Source organism: Lissotriton vulgaris, unplaced genomic scaffold (assembly GCF_964263255.1).
Source record: "Lissotriton vulgaris unplaced genomic scaffold, aLisVul1.2 SCAFFOLD_2932, whole genome shotgun sequence".
Taxonomy (NCBI): domain Eukaryota; kingdom Metazoa; phylum Chordata; class Amphibia; order Caudata; family Salamandridae; genus Lissotriton; species Lissotriton vulgaris.
The window spans coordinates 133,147-151,307 of record NW_028245456.1 but is presented as its reverse complement, the minus strand read 5'-3'; the positions used below and the strand labels follow the sequence as shown (position 1 = coordinate 151,307).

The 18,161-nt window shown below is 47.0% G+C and overlaps 1 protein-coding gene across 1 annotated transcript; it reads right to left on the bottom strand.

Annotated features, from left to right (window-relative positions):
* Positions 1-745: 745 nt before the first annotated feature.
* LOC147666415 (uncharacterized) lies at positions 746-17,929 on the bottom strand. The gene is made up of 3 exons (XM_086949078.1): positions 17,924-17,929; positions 15,633-16,705; positions 746-749 (listed from the first exon to the last, which is right to left on the bottom strand). The coding sequence occupies exons 1-3, from the start codon at positions 17,927-17,929 to the stop codon at positions 746-748; spliced, it is 1,083 nt and encodes a 360-aa protein (XP_086805204.1).
* Positions 17,930-18,161: the final 232 nt, after the last annotated feature.

The following is an 18,161-nucleotide window of genomic DNA, read 5'->3' as shown; positions in this document are numbered from 1 at the left end:
TACAGTTTACATTAAATCGCACCTTATTAAATGTTGCTAAAATTGGTTACATTTGATTGCATTTTCCTACTACCTGCTGCTAGTTGTTGACCTTTTGATTGCATCCATCAGCATAACATAGCTATTGTTATGCCCTCAAATTTCTTTTTTGTTCAAATGCCATTGTTGTTACGGTTGTTGTGTATATTTTGCCTTTTTTCTCACATGTACGCCACTGAAGTCCGCTAATCCAATTTGGAAGTTTTTATGTACCACTGTTTTTATGTTTTGCTATTTCATCATAATTTGTATTGTTGTTGATATCCTCTGACCTGCACTTTTATGGATATTTTATATCCAAATAAAGCTAAAGTTACCTGTACATTAAAAATTGTCCCAGGATGCTGATTTCTTGTCCAAGGAAGACCTAGCTTGAAAGTACTGTCTGTACTGTTCCCATGAGGCACAGGGTCAAGACTGATTTGCATATGGCTGGGTCTGAACTGGGGTGGCGAAGTGAGCTAAAGAATGATAATGGATTCAACCAGATCTGTGACTGGGGGTGTGTGTCTGAAAAGTTTAAGCGCTCTGTCCATCATCTCGTTGTGTTTGCTGATGAAACGTATTTCAAAAAGCAACCAAGTCTACTCTAAAGTAAGTGCAACTAAAAAAAAAAAGCAACAGAAATACAATCACAATGGAAAACATTACATTTTTCAAATGAGGTTGCATGAACACAGAGAAATGAAAAAAAGGGCAAGATCAATCACCTGCAAAGAAAGGGAAAACAAAAATGTTTGAAGCAAATTTGTATAAACAGAGTTTAAATATAAGTGCATAGAAGTCTATTGCAGTCAGGGAAAAAAACAGGATAAGATCAGATGACAAGGGTAAGATGAATTTCAAATTCAAAGTCTGCTGTACGGTAACCGAACGTGATCAGGAAAAAGTGAGAGTAAAAGTGCGCAAGGAAAATCCGGATTCATACCAAAATCACCCTCAGCAAAAAAGGGAAATAAATACTGAAACCTATGCACTATGCAACACTGGTGGTGCCAAAGAATGGAAAAAAATGAACAGTTTGCAAAAAATCCACAAAGGAGGGTGAAAATAGATCGACTGGGAGAAAAAAAAGAAACCTCGTCAATTCACGTTATTAGAAAAGGTTTTTTAAAAACACCAAAAAAGGAATACAGTTTCAACAGGAATACAATGGACACATAAGAACTCATGATGTAAAAAGGATGAAACAAGAATGTATGGGCTCAAAATCACAACAGAGCCCTCACCCCAAAACATCAAACTCCTAAATATTTGGAATGGTTTTTGGACGAATTTTATAAAATGTAAAGTAGGTGTCTCCAACCAGTCGATCGCGAGCTACCAGTAGCTCCCAGACACCACTGGATTATCTCACAGCTTTGGGTTAAGTTTTAAATAAGAACAAGGTCATATTTTCCTTTTAAGTTAAGGGAAGGCTGTGTTTATTTTATATTATTATCATCAGACTGCAGCTAGCAGAGTCTGATGTTAATGGTAATTTTTTTATCAAGCCCACGATTACCAAAAAGGCATCTTGGCACTCGTGTCATTTGAAACCTGACAGTATGGGATATAAAATACCTAAACATTTGCTAAGCAGTTAGATGAGAACATTAAACTATGGGCTGGAAAGAAAAGGCTTAAGTTCCTTCCTGAACTTCAATAGTTGAGGCTGACCTCAAATGATTGGATAGAGTTCCACCATTTGGAGGTGGAGTAGGCGAAACGTCTCCCTCCCCAATGGACACTTTTTATTCTGGGTAAACATACCTGCCTAGTATTGCTGGACCATAGAGTACGAGAAGGGGCATGTCATTTGAAAATCTTGTAGGAATCGAGGGCCAGCCTGATGCAGTGCCTTATGGGCACAGCATGAGGCTTTGAATTTAATTCTTTCCTTAATAGGCAGCCGATGGAGGTCTGAAATGGCTTTAAAGGCTGAGCAGAATCAGGGGAGGTTCTTCAGCACTCTTGCTGCCACATTTTGGACTGTTTACAACTTATTGAGAAGACAACTGGGAGCCCATATAAAGATCAATAAAATAATCCATTTTAGATACGACAAGAGTCAGGATGACACTTTTCCTAAGCTCCATGGGAAGGAAGGGCAAGATTTTCTTTGAATCTTTTAACATAAGGAAACAGGAAGAGGTTACCTGATTGGAGTGGTCAATAAAAGTGAGTTTTGAGTCAAAGACGACTACCCAAATTTCTAGCCGTCTGGACTGGGAGTGGAAAAGGCTCGAGATTGTGAGGCCACCAAAAGGAGGAATCCTTACAAAATAGCACTAACTGTTTTTTCTGTACAATTTTAAGAAATTCTTCTGTATCAATAAGTGATGCTAGTCATATTCGTTTTAAAATCTTTTGCCACTTTTTCAGGTTCTGCAGTAACCAATACCACTATTATATCATTGGGATAAAAGAATGCAGAGAACCAACAGGATTGAACTAGTTCAATTAATGGAGTGCTGTAGGCATTAGACTACGTCAGACTTATTGAAGATCCCCGAGACCCCACAAGGCAGTGAAAATGGGGCAGAGGTAAAATCTTCCAAAGGTACAAATTGCTCTCTGTTTGACAAAAACAACCTGGTCAGTTTGAGAGCAGTACTGTTGATGCTTATACTTTCTAACTGACTTACCAAAGAGAAATGGTTAACCTGATCAAATATGGCTGAAAGATCAAATAGGATCAAGGATGCATTAATCCCCTCTATCCACAATGGATCTGATCTCTTCAGTTACCGCCAATAAGGTTGACTCTGTACCGTTGTAGGGTCTAAACCAATGTTGAACAGGATCCAGACAGTCGGTATTTTCAAAGAAGGCGGTGATCTCCTGATTCATGGCCTTTTCTAAAATTTTATTGGGAAGAGGAAAGACCAATTTGGATTCGCAGCACTTTACATCTGAGGGATCGAGGGAAGGAGTCTTTAGAAGTGGCAAAATAGATGCCTTTTTCCAAGCAACTGGAAAAAAGACGGACTTCAGGACCATTGTTAGTAACATAATGAGATGAGCAGAAATGGTAGATGAAACCGGATGGAGGGCAAGAATCTGCAGGGGCTCCACATTTCATAGTGTTGATAAGATTAATGTACTCATTACCAGGAAATGGTAAGTTAGTTTATTCACCGTACGTTACTCCACTGTATCTGTCCCTGAAGATTACCTGGTGTATCTTAAAATCCATCCAGGAATATTTTATTAACTTTGGAAAAAAGATTTCGGCTACTTCATCACAACTTTTTGGCTGGGAGTTACAAAATTTTTATAACCAAAGGATGAAAGTGATTTAACTGTGTTGAACAATAGGCTGTTACTTTTCCTCCAAAAATGTCATTGGTGCCTACATTTCTCGAGATCATAGGAGTACCATGGTGCGGAAGGCGCAGACATATGGTTAATCTTCAATCTACAAGGCCCTACTTGTCAAACTGTCTGGTAACAATGTGCGAGATGATTAGCCTTAAGTAGCTCAAGACTTTCACTGATCAGAAGTGACACTCACTTCAGAAAAGGTTGAAGACCCCTGTTGTAAACACTTAGGGCCAGATGTAGGTCGCCAATTACCGGTCGGTAACGGCCGATTTCGGGCGTTACTGACCGGTAATTGGTTTTTGAGATGTGGGGGGGCCCGAATTTTACCGAATCTGTAAATTTACCGATTCGGTAAATTTACAGTTTCGGTAAAATACCGACTCGGTATATTTACCGAATCGGTAATTCCAGATGTCGCTGGCACTTCAAAGATTGCCACAGGCCCTTTAGGAGTCGGTATTTACCACCCAATCCTATTGGGTGGTAAAATACCGAATTCAGGTGTACATGCACATCTGTGCATGTACACCTGTGCCATGTGACACACAGACATGCCCTTAGGGCATGTCTGTGTGCCACATGGCACACAAGCCTGGAATTGGGGTGCTACAGGGTGTCAAAGTGACACCCTGTTCCCCCTTGCAGGAATCGGTATTTACTGATTCTGTAAATACCGAATTGGTATTTCCCATTGATTCCTATGGGCTTCAAGGCCCATAGGAATCAATGGGAAATACCAATTGGGTATTTACCGAATCGGTAAATACCGAATCTTACAGATTCAATATTTGTTAAATAAAAATTACCTACATCTGCCTCCTTCCAATTTACCTACTCTTAAATACCGAATCGGTATGATTCGGTATTTAAGAGTAGATAAATCGGAATTACTTACATCGGGCTCTTCATATCCCTAAAATCAAATAATTTGAAAAATGCAAAAAAAACAGAAATGTGCTACAAAACAAAGAGTTTCCATTGGGCCAATTGAAAGGGGGCTTGTTTTTACACTAGCAACAATTGTCTAGGAAACATAGGATAGGCATGATGCAAATTGTGAAAGGGAGAGTGCACATGTTACTTCCACCCTTTTCAAGTGGGAGTTCAAAAATATGGATCCAGCCCACAAGGTTCTGAGTTTCCCAGAAGTGTACTGAACCCCAGACTGACCGGAGTCTTGAAGCAACAAGAGTATATTGTAGTTACAGCCCAGGAGCTCTATAGCCAGCAGAATCTAGCATCCACGACTCTACACAAGAACAAATAGGAGTTAGAATAGCCTAGCCCTTTTCCATGTCACCCTACCCCACAGCACTGTCACCAACCCCACCACACTAACCTTGAAAACCATAGCCCCTTTCCCCAAAACACCGCCATCATCTGTTCTCACAAAACACTGTCCCTTTCTGCTCGCCCTAAAACTAATCCCCTACACTGCAACCTACCCTCAAAACACTATATGGCTACACTGTCTGCTTCTGCCATAACACTGCCCTCTACCCTGCCATCCCCACCCAAACTGACACCTGCCCTACCATTGTCCCTATTGCCAAACTGTTGGACTTGGCCCTTTAAGCAGGTTCACCCCTGAACTTTTTGCCTTGAACTCTGACCTGATGTTAGTTGATTTGCGGCCTCTGCGCACTTTAGCACTGTGGCCCAGTGTAAAGTGTGTGCGCTCTCTGAGTGCGTGTGGTGTGAATGGCCTGCCCTCCCATAGGAATGCATGGAGGATATGAATGTCCATGATAATTCCTGATGTGAGAGGAGTGCAGGGGCAAGTTATGGTATGTGCGGACTCGAGAGATTAAATGCTACGCAATGGTGTGCGCAGATTTAATGTGACTAGTGTAGAAGTGCAACTTTTTAGAAGTTGGCATTTCTGTGTGCAGTGAATGTGAATTGACTGTCTGGCTTGTGATTGACAGGAGCTGGCTGGTGTGCTTGGCTCCAGGAGCCAGGATGGGTCTGCCCGGTGGTGAATAGGGAGATCTGCATGTAGATGGGAGGGAGGAGTTGCATCTGGGACCTGAATAGAGCTGGGCCTCCCCTCCACAATGCTGGCTCCACCTCCTGTTGTGCGTCTGATGTCCCTGGCCTGTCCTGTGACTAGAGGAGAGGAGCTGAGCAAAACAAAGTGCTCAAGTGCTCCTGAACCAGTTATAACTGGTTCTCTCCTAGACCTGTGCAGTGTCACAAAGGGATTTAGCTGTATAAATAAGGGGCTATGACCCCATGAAAATGTTCTTGTTTGCTACTTGAATCTACCAGGGGCGTGCTGTTGCTGGGGCCCAGGGGAAGACTTGGAGGACTTCTTGGGGACCCTTCTACTTTTGGATCCTGACAGAGAGGGGCTTGCTGCTGGTGGGGCCCAGGAGTGACCCCATGGGGGCTGTCTCCTTGCTGGAGTGCCCTGTGTGCTGGCCCATGGGCCCTACACTGCCCTCCCTGATGCCCAGGACTTCTTGTACCTATTGCTCTGTTTTCTGCTTTTACCAAGGCTTGCTACAGCTTTCCTGCGCTTTATATGAAGACTGGGCGTGCTTTTGATTTAGTGCCCCCAGCGAGGGAGAGCCTGGGGTCTAAGCAGCGTGGAGCTGCAGCCTGGGCTGAGGGAATCCCCCTCATAGGGATTCCCCCTCGTAGGGATTCCCCTCTCCTCCTGAGCCTTATGGGTGCCCACCCCGCTTCTCTTGTTATTTATGGTGTGCAGGTGCCCACCCTGTGTCTTAGCGTGCTATTTTTAATTTATGCGCTGGTGCCCACCCCGCGACTTTGCCTGATTATGCGGATGCCCACCCCGCTGTATATTTGTACTTATGAGGGAGCCTACCCCTTTTATTGCTGGAAAAGATTACCGCCGCAGCCCGTGGCAAAACAGGAAGTCAGGCACCGTAGTGTCTGACGGCGGGCGGGACTTTCGGTTTTGAAAGAAAGTCCCGCGCTCGCCGCCGCCGGAGAATCCGCCCGAAGGAGAATGCTGGCGCCTGCCTGTGCAGGGCACCCATTGCTGAGGGAGAGCCCCCGGTGCAACAGGACTTCTTTAAAGTTCGTGGATCCATCCTGGCATGTGGGAAATACTCACAAGGTGAGGAATCTGCAGGTAAAGGAGTATCTACCAGAAAGGCAAGTAACTGGTTTGTTAGGTTTTCCTGCTGTCGTATATTATCTAATTCTGGGTGGTGAACTTATCTAGCAGAGTTATCCGTAATCAGCGGAGCTTGCGGAGTTCCATAAAACTCTGCGCTGTGGAGCGTAGCAAGGTTTTTTTCCACGCTCGTGCTCTTCAACGCCATGTACTGGAGCGCTTGTCGAGGTCTAGTTGGCGAGCAAAAATCAACTTCCTGGCGAGATTCGTCGTCGGATTTCTCAATGTGAGTAGTCGCGGCAGGATACAACCACTCGCATTGAGAAACCTTCCTTCGCATTGACAAAGCTGCCGCTCGAGTAGAAGCAGCTGCACTCTCTTGCGCTGCACATGGTGCAATTCACGATTAATTTTACAGGGTGGGACTAACAATCGGAGATCAATATCACCACGAACTGCATGACCCTAACACACTCCGCTGCTTGCAGAACTCCACGTAGAGCGATTGAGTTTTTTTGACACTTTGCAGAGTTCTTCATTGAGGAACACCGCCTAGGCCTAATCTTATCATGAAAATCTAGATTTTAGTCATATGTTAAGAAACAAGGGTGAGTAGAAACCTTTTGGGCGGAGAACATTTAAGACATTAATATTGTGAATTTTTTGGTAATTTGTTGATTTTTGCAAGTACTAACACTTCTCTGTGTCAAGTAAAGACCTTGAGAGTTTTGTAACTTTCAGATAGTCAAATTGTGGATTTTGATGCAATTAAAACATTTTCAGGGCCTGAAATTTCTTTGGAGGTTGCATGCGGGCAGCCTAAGTTATCCTGCAAGAATTTCTTGATCAATCCTGTTGCAACTACAATATGTGCTCTCTCATGTAAAGTCAGGTTGTTAGAAGCTTTCCTGCAACTCAAGATATACCTTACTTTTCACCTGGTGTGGGTACATTTCTCATGTTTAGTGAGATCTCCTTTCTGAGTATAACGTTTCTGGCTTTCCCCTCCTGTATAAGGCTTTAGTCCAGCTTGAATTCTCTCATGTGAAGTGACATTGTATTCATGATTAAACCTTATCTGACATTCAGAACACACATAAGGCTTTTTTCCCCCGTATGAGTTCGCTGATGACAAGTGAGAAGTCATTTGTGACCAAAACTTTGCTTGCATTTCGAGCACTCATAAGGTTTTTCCCCAGAGTGGGATCTCTCGTGAAGCATAACTCTGTCTTTCAGATTTAAGCTTTTATGGCATAAGGATTTTCTCCAGTGTGGAGTTTCTCATCGTGAGATAGCGTTTTTCTCTGCAGCTTTTCTGGCATTCAGAGCACTCATAAGGTTTTCATCAGTATAGAGTCGCTTATGGTTAGTGAGGCTGTACCTATCAAATAGGAATTTCTGGCATTCACAGCATAGGTAATGTTTTTTCCCTGTGTGCGTCTGCTCATGTAGAGTGAGATTGTGTTTAAAATTGATGCTTTTCTGGCACTTGGAGTCCTGAAGTATTTTTGATGGTGTGTTTTCTTATGGTGCATGTACCTATCTTTACCTCTGATTCTTTTCTGACATTTAGAGCACAGATAATGTTTTCCCCCCAGTGTGGATTCTCACATGTGCAGTGAGATTAGATTTACGGCTGAAATATTTTTGGCATTCGGAGCACTGATAAGGTTTTTCCCCAGTGTGGGTTCTTATATGGTGAGTGAGCTTGTTTTTTTCACTGAAACATTTGTGGCATTCAATGCACTGATAAGGTTTTTCCCCAGTGTGGGTTCTTGTATGCCGAGTGAGTATTCTTTTTTCACTGAAACATTTCTGGCATTCAGAGCACTGATAAGGTTTTTCCCCAGTGTGGAATCTCACATGTTCAGTTAGAAGTGATTTAAGTTTGAAACCTTTTGGGCATTCAGAGCACTGATAAGGTTTTTCCCCAGTGTGAGTTCGTATATGCAGAGTGAGACGGAGTTTGTTTTTGAAACATTTCTGACATTCAGAGCATGGATAAGGATTTTCCCCAGTGTGGGTTCTTATATGGTGAGTGAGCTTGATTTTTTCACTGAAACATTTGTGGCATTCAATGCACTGATAAGGTTTTACCCCAGTGTGGGTTCTTGTATGTCGAGAAAGACTTCCTTTGTCACTGAAACATTTTTTTTTTTTTTATTAAATTTATACTTTATTGCAATCACATGTCACATACACAGCCAACATCGCCTACAACCCGGAGTCCGGCGGCAACAGGATGGAAAACACCCTCCAGTCCCTGGATAAAGGCAAGTACACAGCCGTAAGGACCAACAGCCCGAGGGCCTGGTGGCGAGATTGCAGGTGTGAAACAAGCGTGCAGAGACAGTATATCATAGTAGCCACCAACGGATGACCACAACATATAAGCAGGATGCACGTTCTGCAATGCTATCAGAATCAGACCCAGGTGCAACATGGCATGTCAGGTTGGCAGGAACGAGATAGCCATCCGGGAAGGACTGCATTGAAACTTAGACCCAAACCCAAACAAACCCACCCACCCTCAAAGAAGAACAAGCCAGACTACCTAAACCCGAGTCCGCCACCCACCTCCCACCCTACACCTACACCATGAACCCCTCAGCTAGGCTAATGGAGATAAACAGACGTCCACTAAGGCGGAATAACGCTTCGGGAAGGGGACCGCGGTCACCACAAATCAGGACAGTCGTCACAAGCCACCCCTGATGCAAAATCCCCCAAAAACCAGGTGAGAAACACCACGCTGATACAACGCTGAGGCTTTCAGCTGACACACTCCTCATCCACAGTCGATGCGGCCCCCTCTTCCTGTAGCACATCAAGCTCCACACTCTCCGGATCCGACTCACTATCCTCTTTCGCACTCTGAAACGCTCGAAACATACCCCAAAAGTTTTTGGGTCTACTCTTTGGCGGTAGTAGTTCGCTATACACCTCCGACTGCGTACAACAGTAAAGCAAGTCTGTTTCCCATCGTTTTTTAGTAGGGACTGGCCCCCGCATCCAACATAAGGCTAGCAGCCGCTTTGCCGTAAGTAATGCCATGTCTGTAAGTCGTCGCAGGGCAACAGGAAGGGGTTTCGAGAAACCAAGTAAGGCGAGCGCCGGGTTGGGCAAGATCACCTCACCAAGGATAGTGCTGAGGTCCGCAAAGACCTCTACCCAGTATTTATGTATGGCAGGGCAAGTCCAGGCCATATGGAGAAAGTCTGCCGTGTGAAAGTGGCAACGTTCACATTCCGCTGACTCTCTAAGGCCATACCTATGCAACCTCTCAGGCGTGTAGTAGACGCGCTGTAGGAATTTGAAGTGCACTAGCCGGTGCCTACCGTTGAGCGAAATTTTCCTAGTATTAGTAGCACAATAACGCCACATGTCGTCCGAGATAGTAGATTGGAGGTCAGCCTGCCAGGCCAAACGGGCCTTGGAGGGGGGATATTGCCGTTGACTATCACCCAGTGACCGAAGAGTCGTGATCAGTTTGCGAGCTGAGGGGGTTTTGATGACATAAGTGAGTTCCGGTACCTCCGGCGGTTCAGCAAGGTCCGGGCCTAAAACGGCAAGGGCCGCTCTGCGGACCCTGTGATAGTGAAAACTATGAAGCAGCGATGCCCCGGGACAGGATTGAAGTACGTGCTGCAGTGTCTTCAGAGTGCCCTTTGTAAAGAGGTCTCCCACGGTAACAATGCCTAGGTCACGCAGCGCCTTTAGGACGCCCTTCTCCGATAGTGGAGCCAACCAGGCAGCCCATTCCACACGGAGCAAAGGTGAATACAGCAGCGTGCACTCACGTGGGCCGATCAGAGCATGCCAAGCATGATTCGTGGCAGCTATGGAGTCCAGATTGCCGACCCTTCTATCGGGCGGATAACATATTGTCGCCGGAAGTGGGACGGGGTCTGCAAAGAGCCGCTCCAATTTCACATGAGGGATGCCTGGATCCCCATGGATCCACGTGTGAAGGTGGGCAGCCTGAGCAAGCCTGTAGTATCGTTCCAGGTCTGGAGCCCCAAGGCCTCCCTGGTCGTACGGAAGGGTGAGCGTTTGCCACTGCACCCGCGGTTGTTTGCCCCCCCACGCTAGGCGGACAAGGGTCTGGGTGAGTTGCCGGAAAAAGGCTTTGGAGAGGACTACTGGTATGTTCACGAATAGAAAAAGGAACCTAGGGAGCACTACCATCTTCATGAGCGCAATCCTGCCCATGAGCGAAAGCGGGAGCCTGGACCACACCTCGACATCATCCAACAGTTTTGAGTAGGCTACTCCATAATTCTCGCGGATCAGTACCTCCGGGTCTGTATGAATGCGTATCCCTAAGTAGCGAATGGAGTCCGTGGTCCATTGCAGGGGGTACTCCGAGTCAAAAGGGAGCGTCACCGGTGTCAGGGGCAAAGCTACTGATTTAGTCCAGTTGACGCGGAGGCCTGAAAGAGCCCCGAACCTCACCACCTCCCGCAGCACCGCAGAGAGGTTAATCTCCGGGTCCCGGACATATAGCAGAGTGTCATCCGCATATGTGGAGATACCAATTTGGTACGTCGGAAAGTTGATCCCTTCAAACCGATGGTACTCTCGTATAGCGCAGGCGAGAGGTTCCGCTACCATGGCATACAGCAGCGGAGAGAGGGGACAACCTTGACGCGTGCCCCTCCCAATTTCGATTGGGGCAGTGACCAGGTTACCTATCTTCAGTCTCGCAGTAGGTTTGTAGTATAGGGCTCCCAACATTTGCAGGAACGGCTCCCCGAGACCGAATTTACGAAGGACCCTCAGCATGAACGACCACTCAACTGAATCGAAGGCCTTCTCCATATCTAAGAAGATGGCCACAGCCTTGTTTTCGTGTTTGACATGCTGGATCGTGCCTAGGACCGTGCGGATATTATAAGTGAGATTGCGTGAGGGAACAAACCCAGCCTGTTCCGGGGCAACTAGGTCCGGGACCAGCAGCGACAGATGAGTCGCAAGAACCTTAGCGTACAGTTTCGCGTCCACATTAATCAGTGATAGCGGCCTGTAGGAGCCATACTGATTAAGGGGTTTGCCAGGTTTAGGGATGGTGATAAGCAGCGCCTCTCTCATGGACTTCGACATGCTGCCCTGTTGGCAAATATCATCGAACAAGAGCATCAGGTACGGGACCAGTTGCTCCTGAAAGGCTTTGTAGAAGGATACCGTGAGACCATCCGCACCAGGAGCGCCACCGGACTTCATGCCCTCCAGTGCTTCCGTTATCTCCTCCTTCTGAATGGGGGCCATAAGAAACTCCCTCTGCCAGTCGGCCAGGAAGGGCATCTGAAGGTAGCTCAAATAGTCGTCGATTTCTTCCTCGAGATGTGCGTCCCTAGAGGAGTAGAGGGCAGTGTAGTAGGCGTGAAATTCCGCCAAGATATCTTGCTCCTCTGTAACCACCACGCCAGCCGCCGTCTCCAACTCCTCGATGACCAATGGAGGCCTACTGTTGCGCATAAGTTTCGCTAGGAGTGCACCAGGCCGTTCCCGTTCCCCATACGCACGTGCCGTCGCGTATTTGCCCATATGTTTAATTTCCCTGTCCGCCTCCCCCTGGAATTCATCTAGCAATGATTTGAGCGCGACCGCATCGACTGTGTCCCCCGAGTCCACCGCCCGACCCTCCAGGCCCGCTAGCTGCGTTTCGAGCAACTGTAGGCGTCGCCTAATAGCTTTGAGCACCCCTGAGTGCTTCGCCATTGTCATCCCTCTGATGTAAACCTTAAATGCGTCCCAAAGAACCTGAACGCTGTCCACAGAGCCCACATTGGTCGCGAAATAGGTCTCTATGTCTTCAGCGAGTTCTCCTCTGAAGACCTCATCTAAGAGGGAGTACGGGGGGAATCTCCACGTGAAGGGGGGAATCCTCCTGGGAGGAGCCACCAGCAACAGGAGCAAGGGCGAGTGATCAGACAGCGTGCGCGGGAGATCCGTGCAACCCTTAATCATATCTAGCAAAACGCGGGAAACAAACCAGTAATCTATGCGTGTGTGAATGTTGTGATAGGCCGAGTAGTGAGTGAACCCACCCCGCCCCGAGCGTCTATGCCGCCACACATCCAGTAAATCAAGTTTCACACATTCCGACAACAGGAGGGACGCGGAGGCTGCAGGGGACCTAGGGGGGCCCGCAGATCTATCTAGGTCCGGGTTCAGCACCAAATTAAAATCTCCCCCCCACAGCATTCTAGAGCCCACAAACTGCCTGCAGCTGTCAGCAAGCGAAGAGTAAAACTCCGGGGAGTCGTAGTTGGGGCCATACACATTCACCAGCAGGAGATCATGATCCTTCCCAACACAACGTGCAACCACAAACCTCCCCTCTGGGTCCACCGCCACCCGGGTCAGCGACAGTCGGGATTTGGGATTAGCCCATATGAGCACCCCTCTTGCATGCGTTGTGAACCCCGCAGCGACACAAGCGGGGCCAAGGCCCCTCACCTGCAACATAGGGCTGGAAGGCGGCAGATGTGTCTCCTGTAATAGAGCAAGGTCAATGTGATGGCGTTGCAAATAGGCCAAGACCTTCCTGAGTTTGCGGAAATCGTTGAGCCCCCTTACATTCCAGGACAGCAATCGCAAAGAGCCCAAAGAGCCCTCCGCACTCAGTGAGTCAGCAGTAGACATGGCAGATTAGAAAGTAAAATGTCGCAGAGCAGGCAGTGTGGCAGACACAGTACAGTAGTTGGCAAAAACAAACCCCCCACCCAGCAAACCCGGAACCCCAAACAGCATGACAGCAATAACACACGAACAACCAAAGAACCGCCTCCCCCCCACCCACAGCCGACCATCCCCAACCCGGTCAGACAGGAATCATCACCACCCAGCATCCCCCCGAGCTCAACTATGAACTTTACAGAACCCCAAATAGTTCCCGAGGGAGCTAAAAGCCAAAAGCGCAGGGGCAGAGGGATCTAGCCAGCAGACAGCTTAGTTGGGAAACCAGAGCTAGTAGCCTCTCGCGTGCTCCCGTCCCGCCCCCCGCCCAGAAGTAGTGAGCCCTGCCAGCTCTAGTCTTCACAGTTCCTCAATATCAGTTTCTTATGCAGAGGGGCCTGCCCCTCGACCCCCCCCGGCAAGTGGAGCGGCCCCCCACCCAATCCACGGTGTCAACCAACCAGTCTGGGAGTAAACAGGTAGATCTCACCCAAATGAACATGACTCGGTGGGTCCACACTGACTGTGTGTAAGACTTTGCGCCGCCCAGCGCCAGCAGTTCAGGAGTGCTCCTCATGCGTCCGGCTACTCCTGGTCACTCAAGTGGGAAGAGGCGTCTAGGTCCTCTCGCCTACTCCCTTGATTGTTGCGGTTGTCCTTCTCCCATTCCTTTAAGGATTTCTTAAGTTCTGCTGGGTCAGTAAAAAAGTGTGAGTGACCTTGCCTGTTGATGCGAAGCCTCGCAGGATACAGCATGGCGTAGTCGAGCCCCAGGTCTTTCAGCTGTTTCTTGTAGGGGGCAAAGCGCTTCCTCTCCTCCTGTACTCTCGCTGTGAAGTCCGGGAATAGGGAGATATTCATGCCCTCGAACTGTAGTTTCCCCTTTTCTCTGGCTAATCGCAGCGCCAAGTCTCTGTCCCGATAATTAAGCAGCTTTGCTATGATTGGTCTTGGCGGGAGGCCAGGTTGCGGTTTCGGACCCAGAGTGCGGTGGGCCCGTTCAACAATAAACATAGGGGAGAAGACATCTTCCCCTAACAGGGTCCGAAGGAGTTTTTCCACAAACAGCTCCATCTTACCGGTGCTAGTGGATTCCGCCACGCCTGTAATGCGTAGGTTGGAGCGCCTCGAGCGTGCCTCCAAATCCTCCGTTTTGTCTTGGATGACCTGGAGCAGGCGACTAAACTGTCTGCGGTCCTTATCCCATTCCGTTTGGGCCTCTTCCGCCTCTGTAAGCCGTCTCTCTGCCATGTCCAGCCTCTCCGCATGTTTGTCCACCCTCTCGGACATGCGGTCCATCCGGTACGTCAGCGCATCGATTTTGGTGCTAATCTCTGTCATGCTGACTTGTAGGCCTTTCTCCATCGTCCCCAACATGTCCCGTATTTCAGCGCATAGGGAGGTCTCGGATGTCGCAGAGCGTGGAGGGGAAGTCTGTGTTGTCCCCTCGGCCCCCTTCGCCTTCCTCTGGTCGAAAGATAGCTTGGGCTGTGACTTGTCCCCTTTCCCCATGGCAGTTCTGGTGGACATACAGCCGACAGAGACAGAGGTGTGGGAGCCACCACCTGTGAATTGCGGTCCGGTTTAGCGGTGGGCTCAGGTTCGGAGGTCTCCCCCGTCTAGGGTGGTACGGCACGGGACCGTTGCCCAAGATGGCGGCCACTTGCACCAGAATGCCGGATCAATCGCTCCGCAGAACGTGTCCCTGGGCAGTACCCCACGTTGTCCGTTCGCCCAGTGGGTGGTCAAAGCGCTTCAGCGCTCGGGATCAGGGCACTCACCGCTCCTCCTATGTCCTGCCTCTGCGTGGTGCTAGGCGCCGGGAGTCGGCGAACCGTGCTTCCCGCCTTCCACTTAGTAATTCTCCTCAGGGCCTCTCCACAGGTACAGCCGTCGCAGCGCACCCTCTGGCAGCCTCCTTCGCCCGTTGCCACCGAACAGGGGACAGATCCCACCGATGCTTCTCAGCGCTGGGCGCGAGCGGAGCCGCCGACCAGGAGTCCTTGCGGATGGCCGAGACCTCCCCAGGCACTCACGCCGCACGCACTGCGACGTAACCCGGGCAGCCCTCCAGGTTAGGCCGGGGATCGCGGCCTGGGTTTTCGGCGCGCCGTGCACTGCCGCACCAAGGCGCACCGCGTCTGTTCTTCGCCGGACAAAGGGGCCGCCGTCCCACCGAGGGTTCGTGCGAGGGTCCCCCACAGGTTTAGATGCCGGCAGGGCCGATTAAGGATGTGTTTTCAGGAGTTTGGCGGGATATCGGCAAGGAGCTCCGCGCTCGCGCGTCTTACATGGACGCCGGCTAGCTCCGCCCCCCCTGTCACTGAAACATTTCTGGCATTCTGAGCACTGATAAGGTTTTTCCCCAGTGTGGACTCTCACATGTGCAGTTAGAAGTGATTTACGTTTGAAATCTTTTGGGCATTCAGAGCACTGATAAGGTTTTTCCACAGTGTGGATTCTCATGTGCCGTGTGAGATTACTTTTTATACTGAAACATTCCTGGCATTCAGAGCACTGATAAGGTTTCTCCCCAGTGTGCTTTTTTATATGCAGAATGAGATAGCGTTTTTCAATGAAACATTTCTGGCATTCAGAGCACTGATAAGGTTGTTCCACAGAATGGGTTATTGCATGTTGAGAAAGACTTTGCTTTTTACAAAACCTTTTCTGGCATTCAGAGCACTGATAAGGTTTTACCCCAGTGTGGATTCTTGTATGTTCAGTGAGTCTGAATTTTACACTGAAACATTTCTGGCATTCAGAGCACTGAAAAGGTTTCTCCCCAGTGTGGGTTCTTATATGATGAGTGAGAGTGTTTTTGTCAATGAAACATTTCTGGCATTCCGAGCACTGATAAGCTTTCTCTCCAGTGTGAGTTATTCTATGCCGAGTGAGACAGGTTTTGGTTCTGAAACATTTCTGGCAATCCGTGCACTGATAAGGTTTTTCCCCAGTGTGGGTTAATACATGTTGAGAAAGATTTTTTTTTGTCCAAAACCTTTTCTGGCATTCAGAGCACTGATAAGGTTTTTCCCCAGTGTGGGTTAATACATGTAGAGAAAGACTTTGTTTTTTACAAAACCTTTTCTGGCATTCAGAGCACTGATAAGGTTTTTCCCCAGTGTGAGTCCTTGTATGTACAGTAAGGTCTCTTTTTTCACTGAAATATTTCTGGCATTCAGTGCACTGGTAAGGTTTTTCCACAGAGTGGGATAATACATGTCGATATAGACTCGCTTTTAAACTAAACCTTTTCTGGCATTCAGGGCACTGATAAGGTTTTTCCCCAGTGTGGATTCTCATATGCTCAGTGAGATAAGATTTATCTCTGAAACTTTTTTGGCATTCAGAGCAATGAGAGAGGTTTTTCCGAGTGTGCATTCTCTCAAATTCAGTGAGATATGATTTATGGCTGAATCTCACATGTCGATACAGACTCGCTTTTAAACTAAACCTTTTCTGGCATTCAGAGCACTGATAAGGTTTTTCCCCAGTGTGGATTCTCATATGCTCAGTGAGATAATATTTATTTCTGAAACTTTTTTCGCATTCAGAGCACTGAGAGAGGTTTTTCCCAGTGTGCACTCTCTCAAATTCAGTGAGATGAGATTTATGGCTGAATCTTTTTTGGCACAGGTAACTTTTTTCCCCAACTTGGGTTATTTTGCTTTGATTGAGGCGGGTTTTAACACTGAATTTGTTCTCACAGCCCGTGTTTTTATAAGGTGTATTCCTAGAGTTAATATCTCTACATTTAGTTTTCTCTTGCTTATAAGCCACGGTAAGAGTGAACCCTATTTTAGAGTCGGGCTTGTTTAGATAATGTTCAGCATTTATCTCTAATAGAAATTGTGTGTAATCTTCTTAACACTTGAATTGAGCAAAATATGTCTGAATCCAGCCCTTTAAAACCTGTCGAAATATTACTAGCAGATAACAGTCTTTTGGTTATAGCCTCTCCGGCAGCAACTTACTTTTGTGACTGAAGTTTTATCTATTTGTATAGGTTCTTAGCAATGCAGTGATAAGGTGTTAGTCTGATATTTAATGATTAAACTGAGAAGTACCTTTTTGCACTGGTGTAATGGCAGTAACTGAGAACATTAGAACATGCACAGTAATATTGTGGCTCACCAGTCGCAGAACATCAGTTCCTTTTACCCTTTCTATGTTTGGTGTAAGGTTAAGGATTGTAGTTTTGAAGACGAGGATTTATTTACATTAGCTATAGAGCAACGGTGCTCTCTTAATCCATTTTTATATTTAACAGTTTAACATATCACTCCTGCACAACAGATAATGTTGAGGCGATTTACATAGAATTACAGAACAGTACACAATAAAAAGGAAACAATCTGAGATGGTCATGAACACAATAAAGTGGTGAATTTTTAAGTTTTTTGCCAGAGTGAGCAGAGTGGGTCGAGGTGTTATATCCCGAGGCAGATAGTCTCAAACTGGTTAAAAACGGTTGTGGAACAAAGGTGATTTTCCAATCTTTTGGTTGTTAGCGTGTCAGCTTCGGAGTCTTCTTTCAGTGTCTTTTCTTTGATGGTTTGCAGAAGAAACCTTTTGTTATATCTTTCTTTTATGCAGTGTGTGCTGCAACTCTGGAATTACATGATGCTTTAGATCATGCGTGCTTTAGATGAACGTTATTCTGTCATGCTGAGGCAATTTATCTTTCTGATAATATTTCAGATGAGGATGTGGTGATTGGTCTTTCTGGCATTATTTCTGATGCTGTGTGGACATATATGACTTTGCTCTGGGTTCATGAAATGCAAAATTAGAGACTTCACTTACAGGCATAGTAATTTCCTCAGCTCCCACTTCCTCGCCACACCTAGATTTTGGAAATTGTTTAAACTTAGAATGCTGGATGTTTTTCAAAATAATCCTCCTTATGGCAATAACATTCAGTTGGCTGGTGCTAAATCTTGCTTTCTTCGTCCGTAATTTCAATCACCTATAGTATTAAAATTAAATAGTTAATACATGTAAATTTCCCCAAAAATAATTTGCAAGCCATATCAATGCAGAA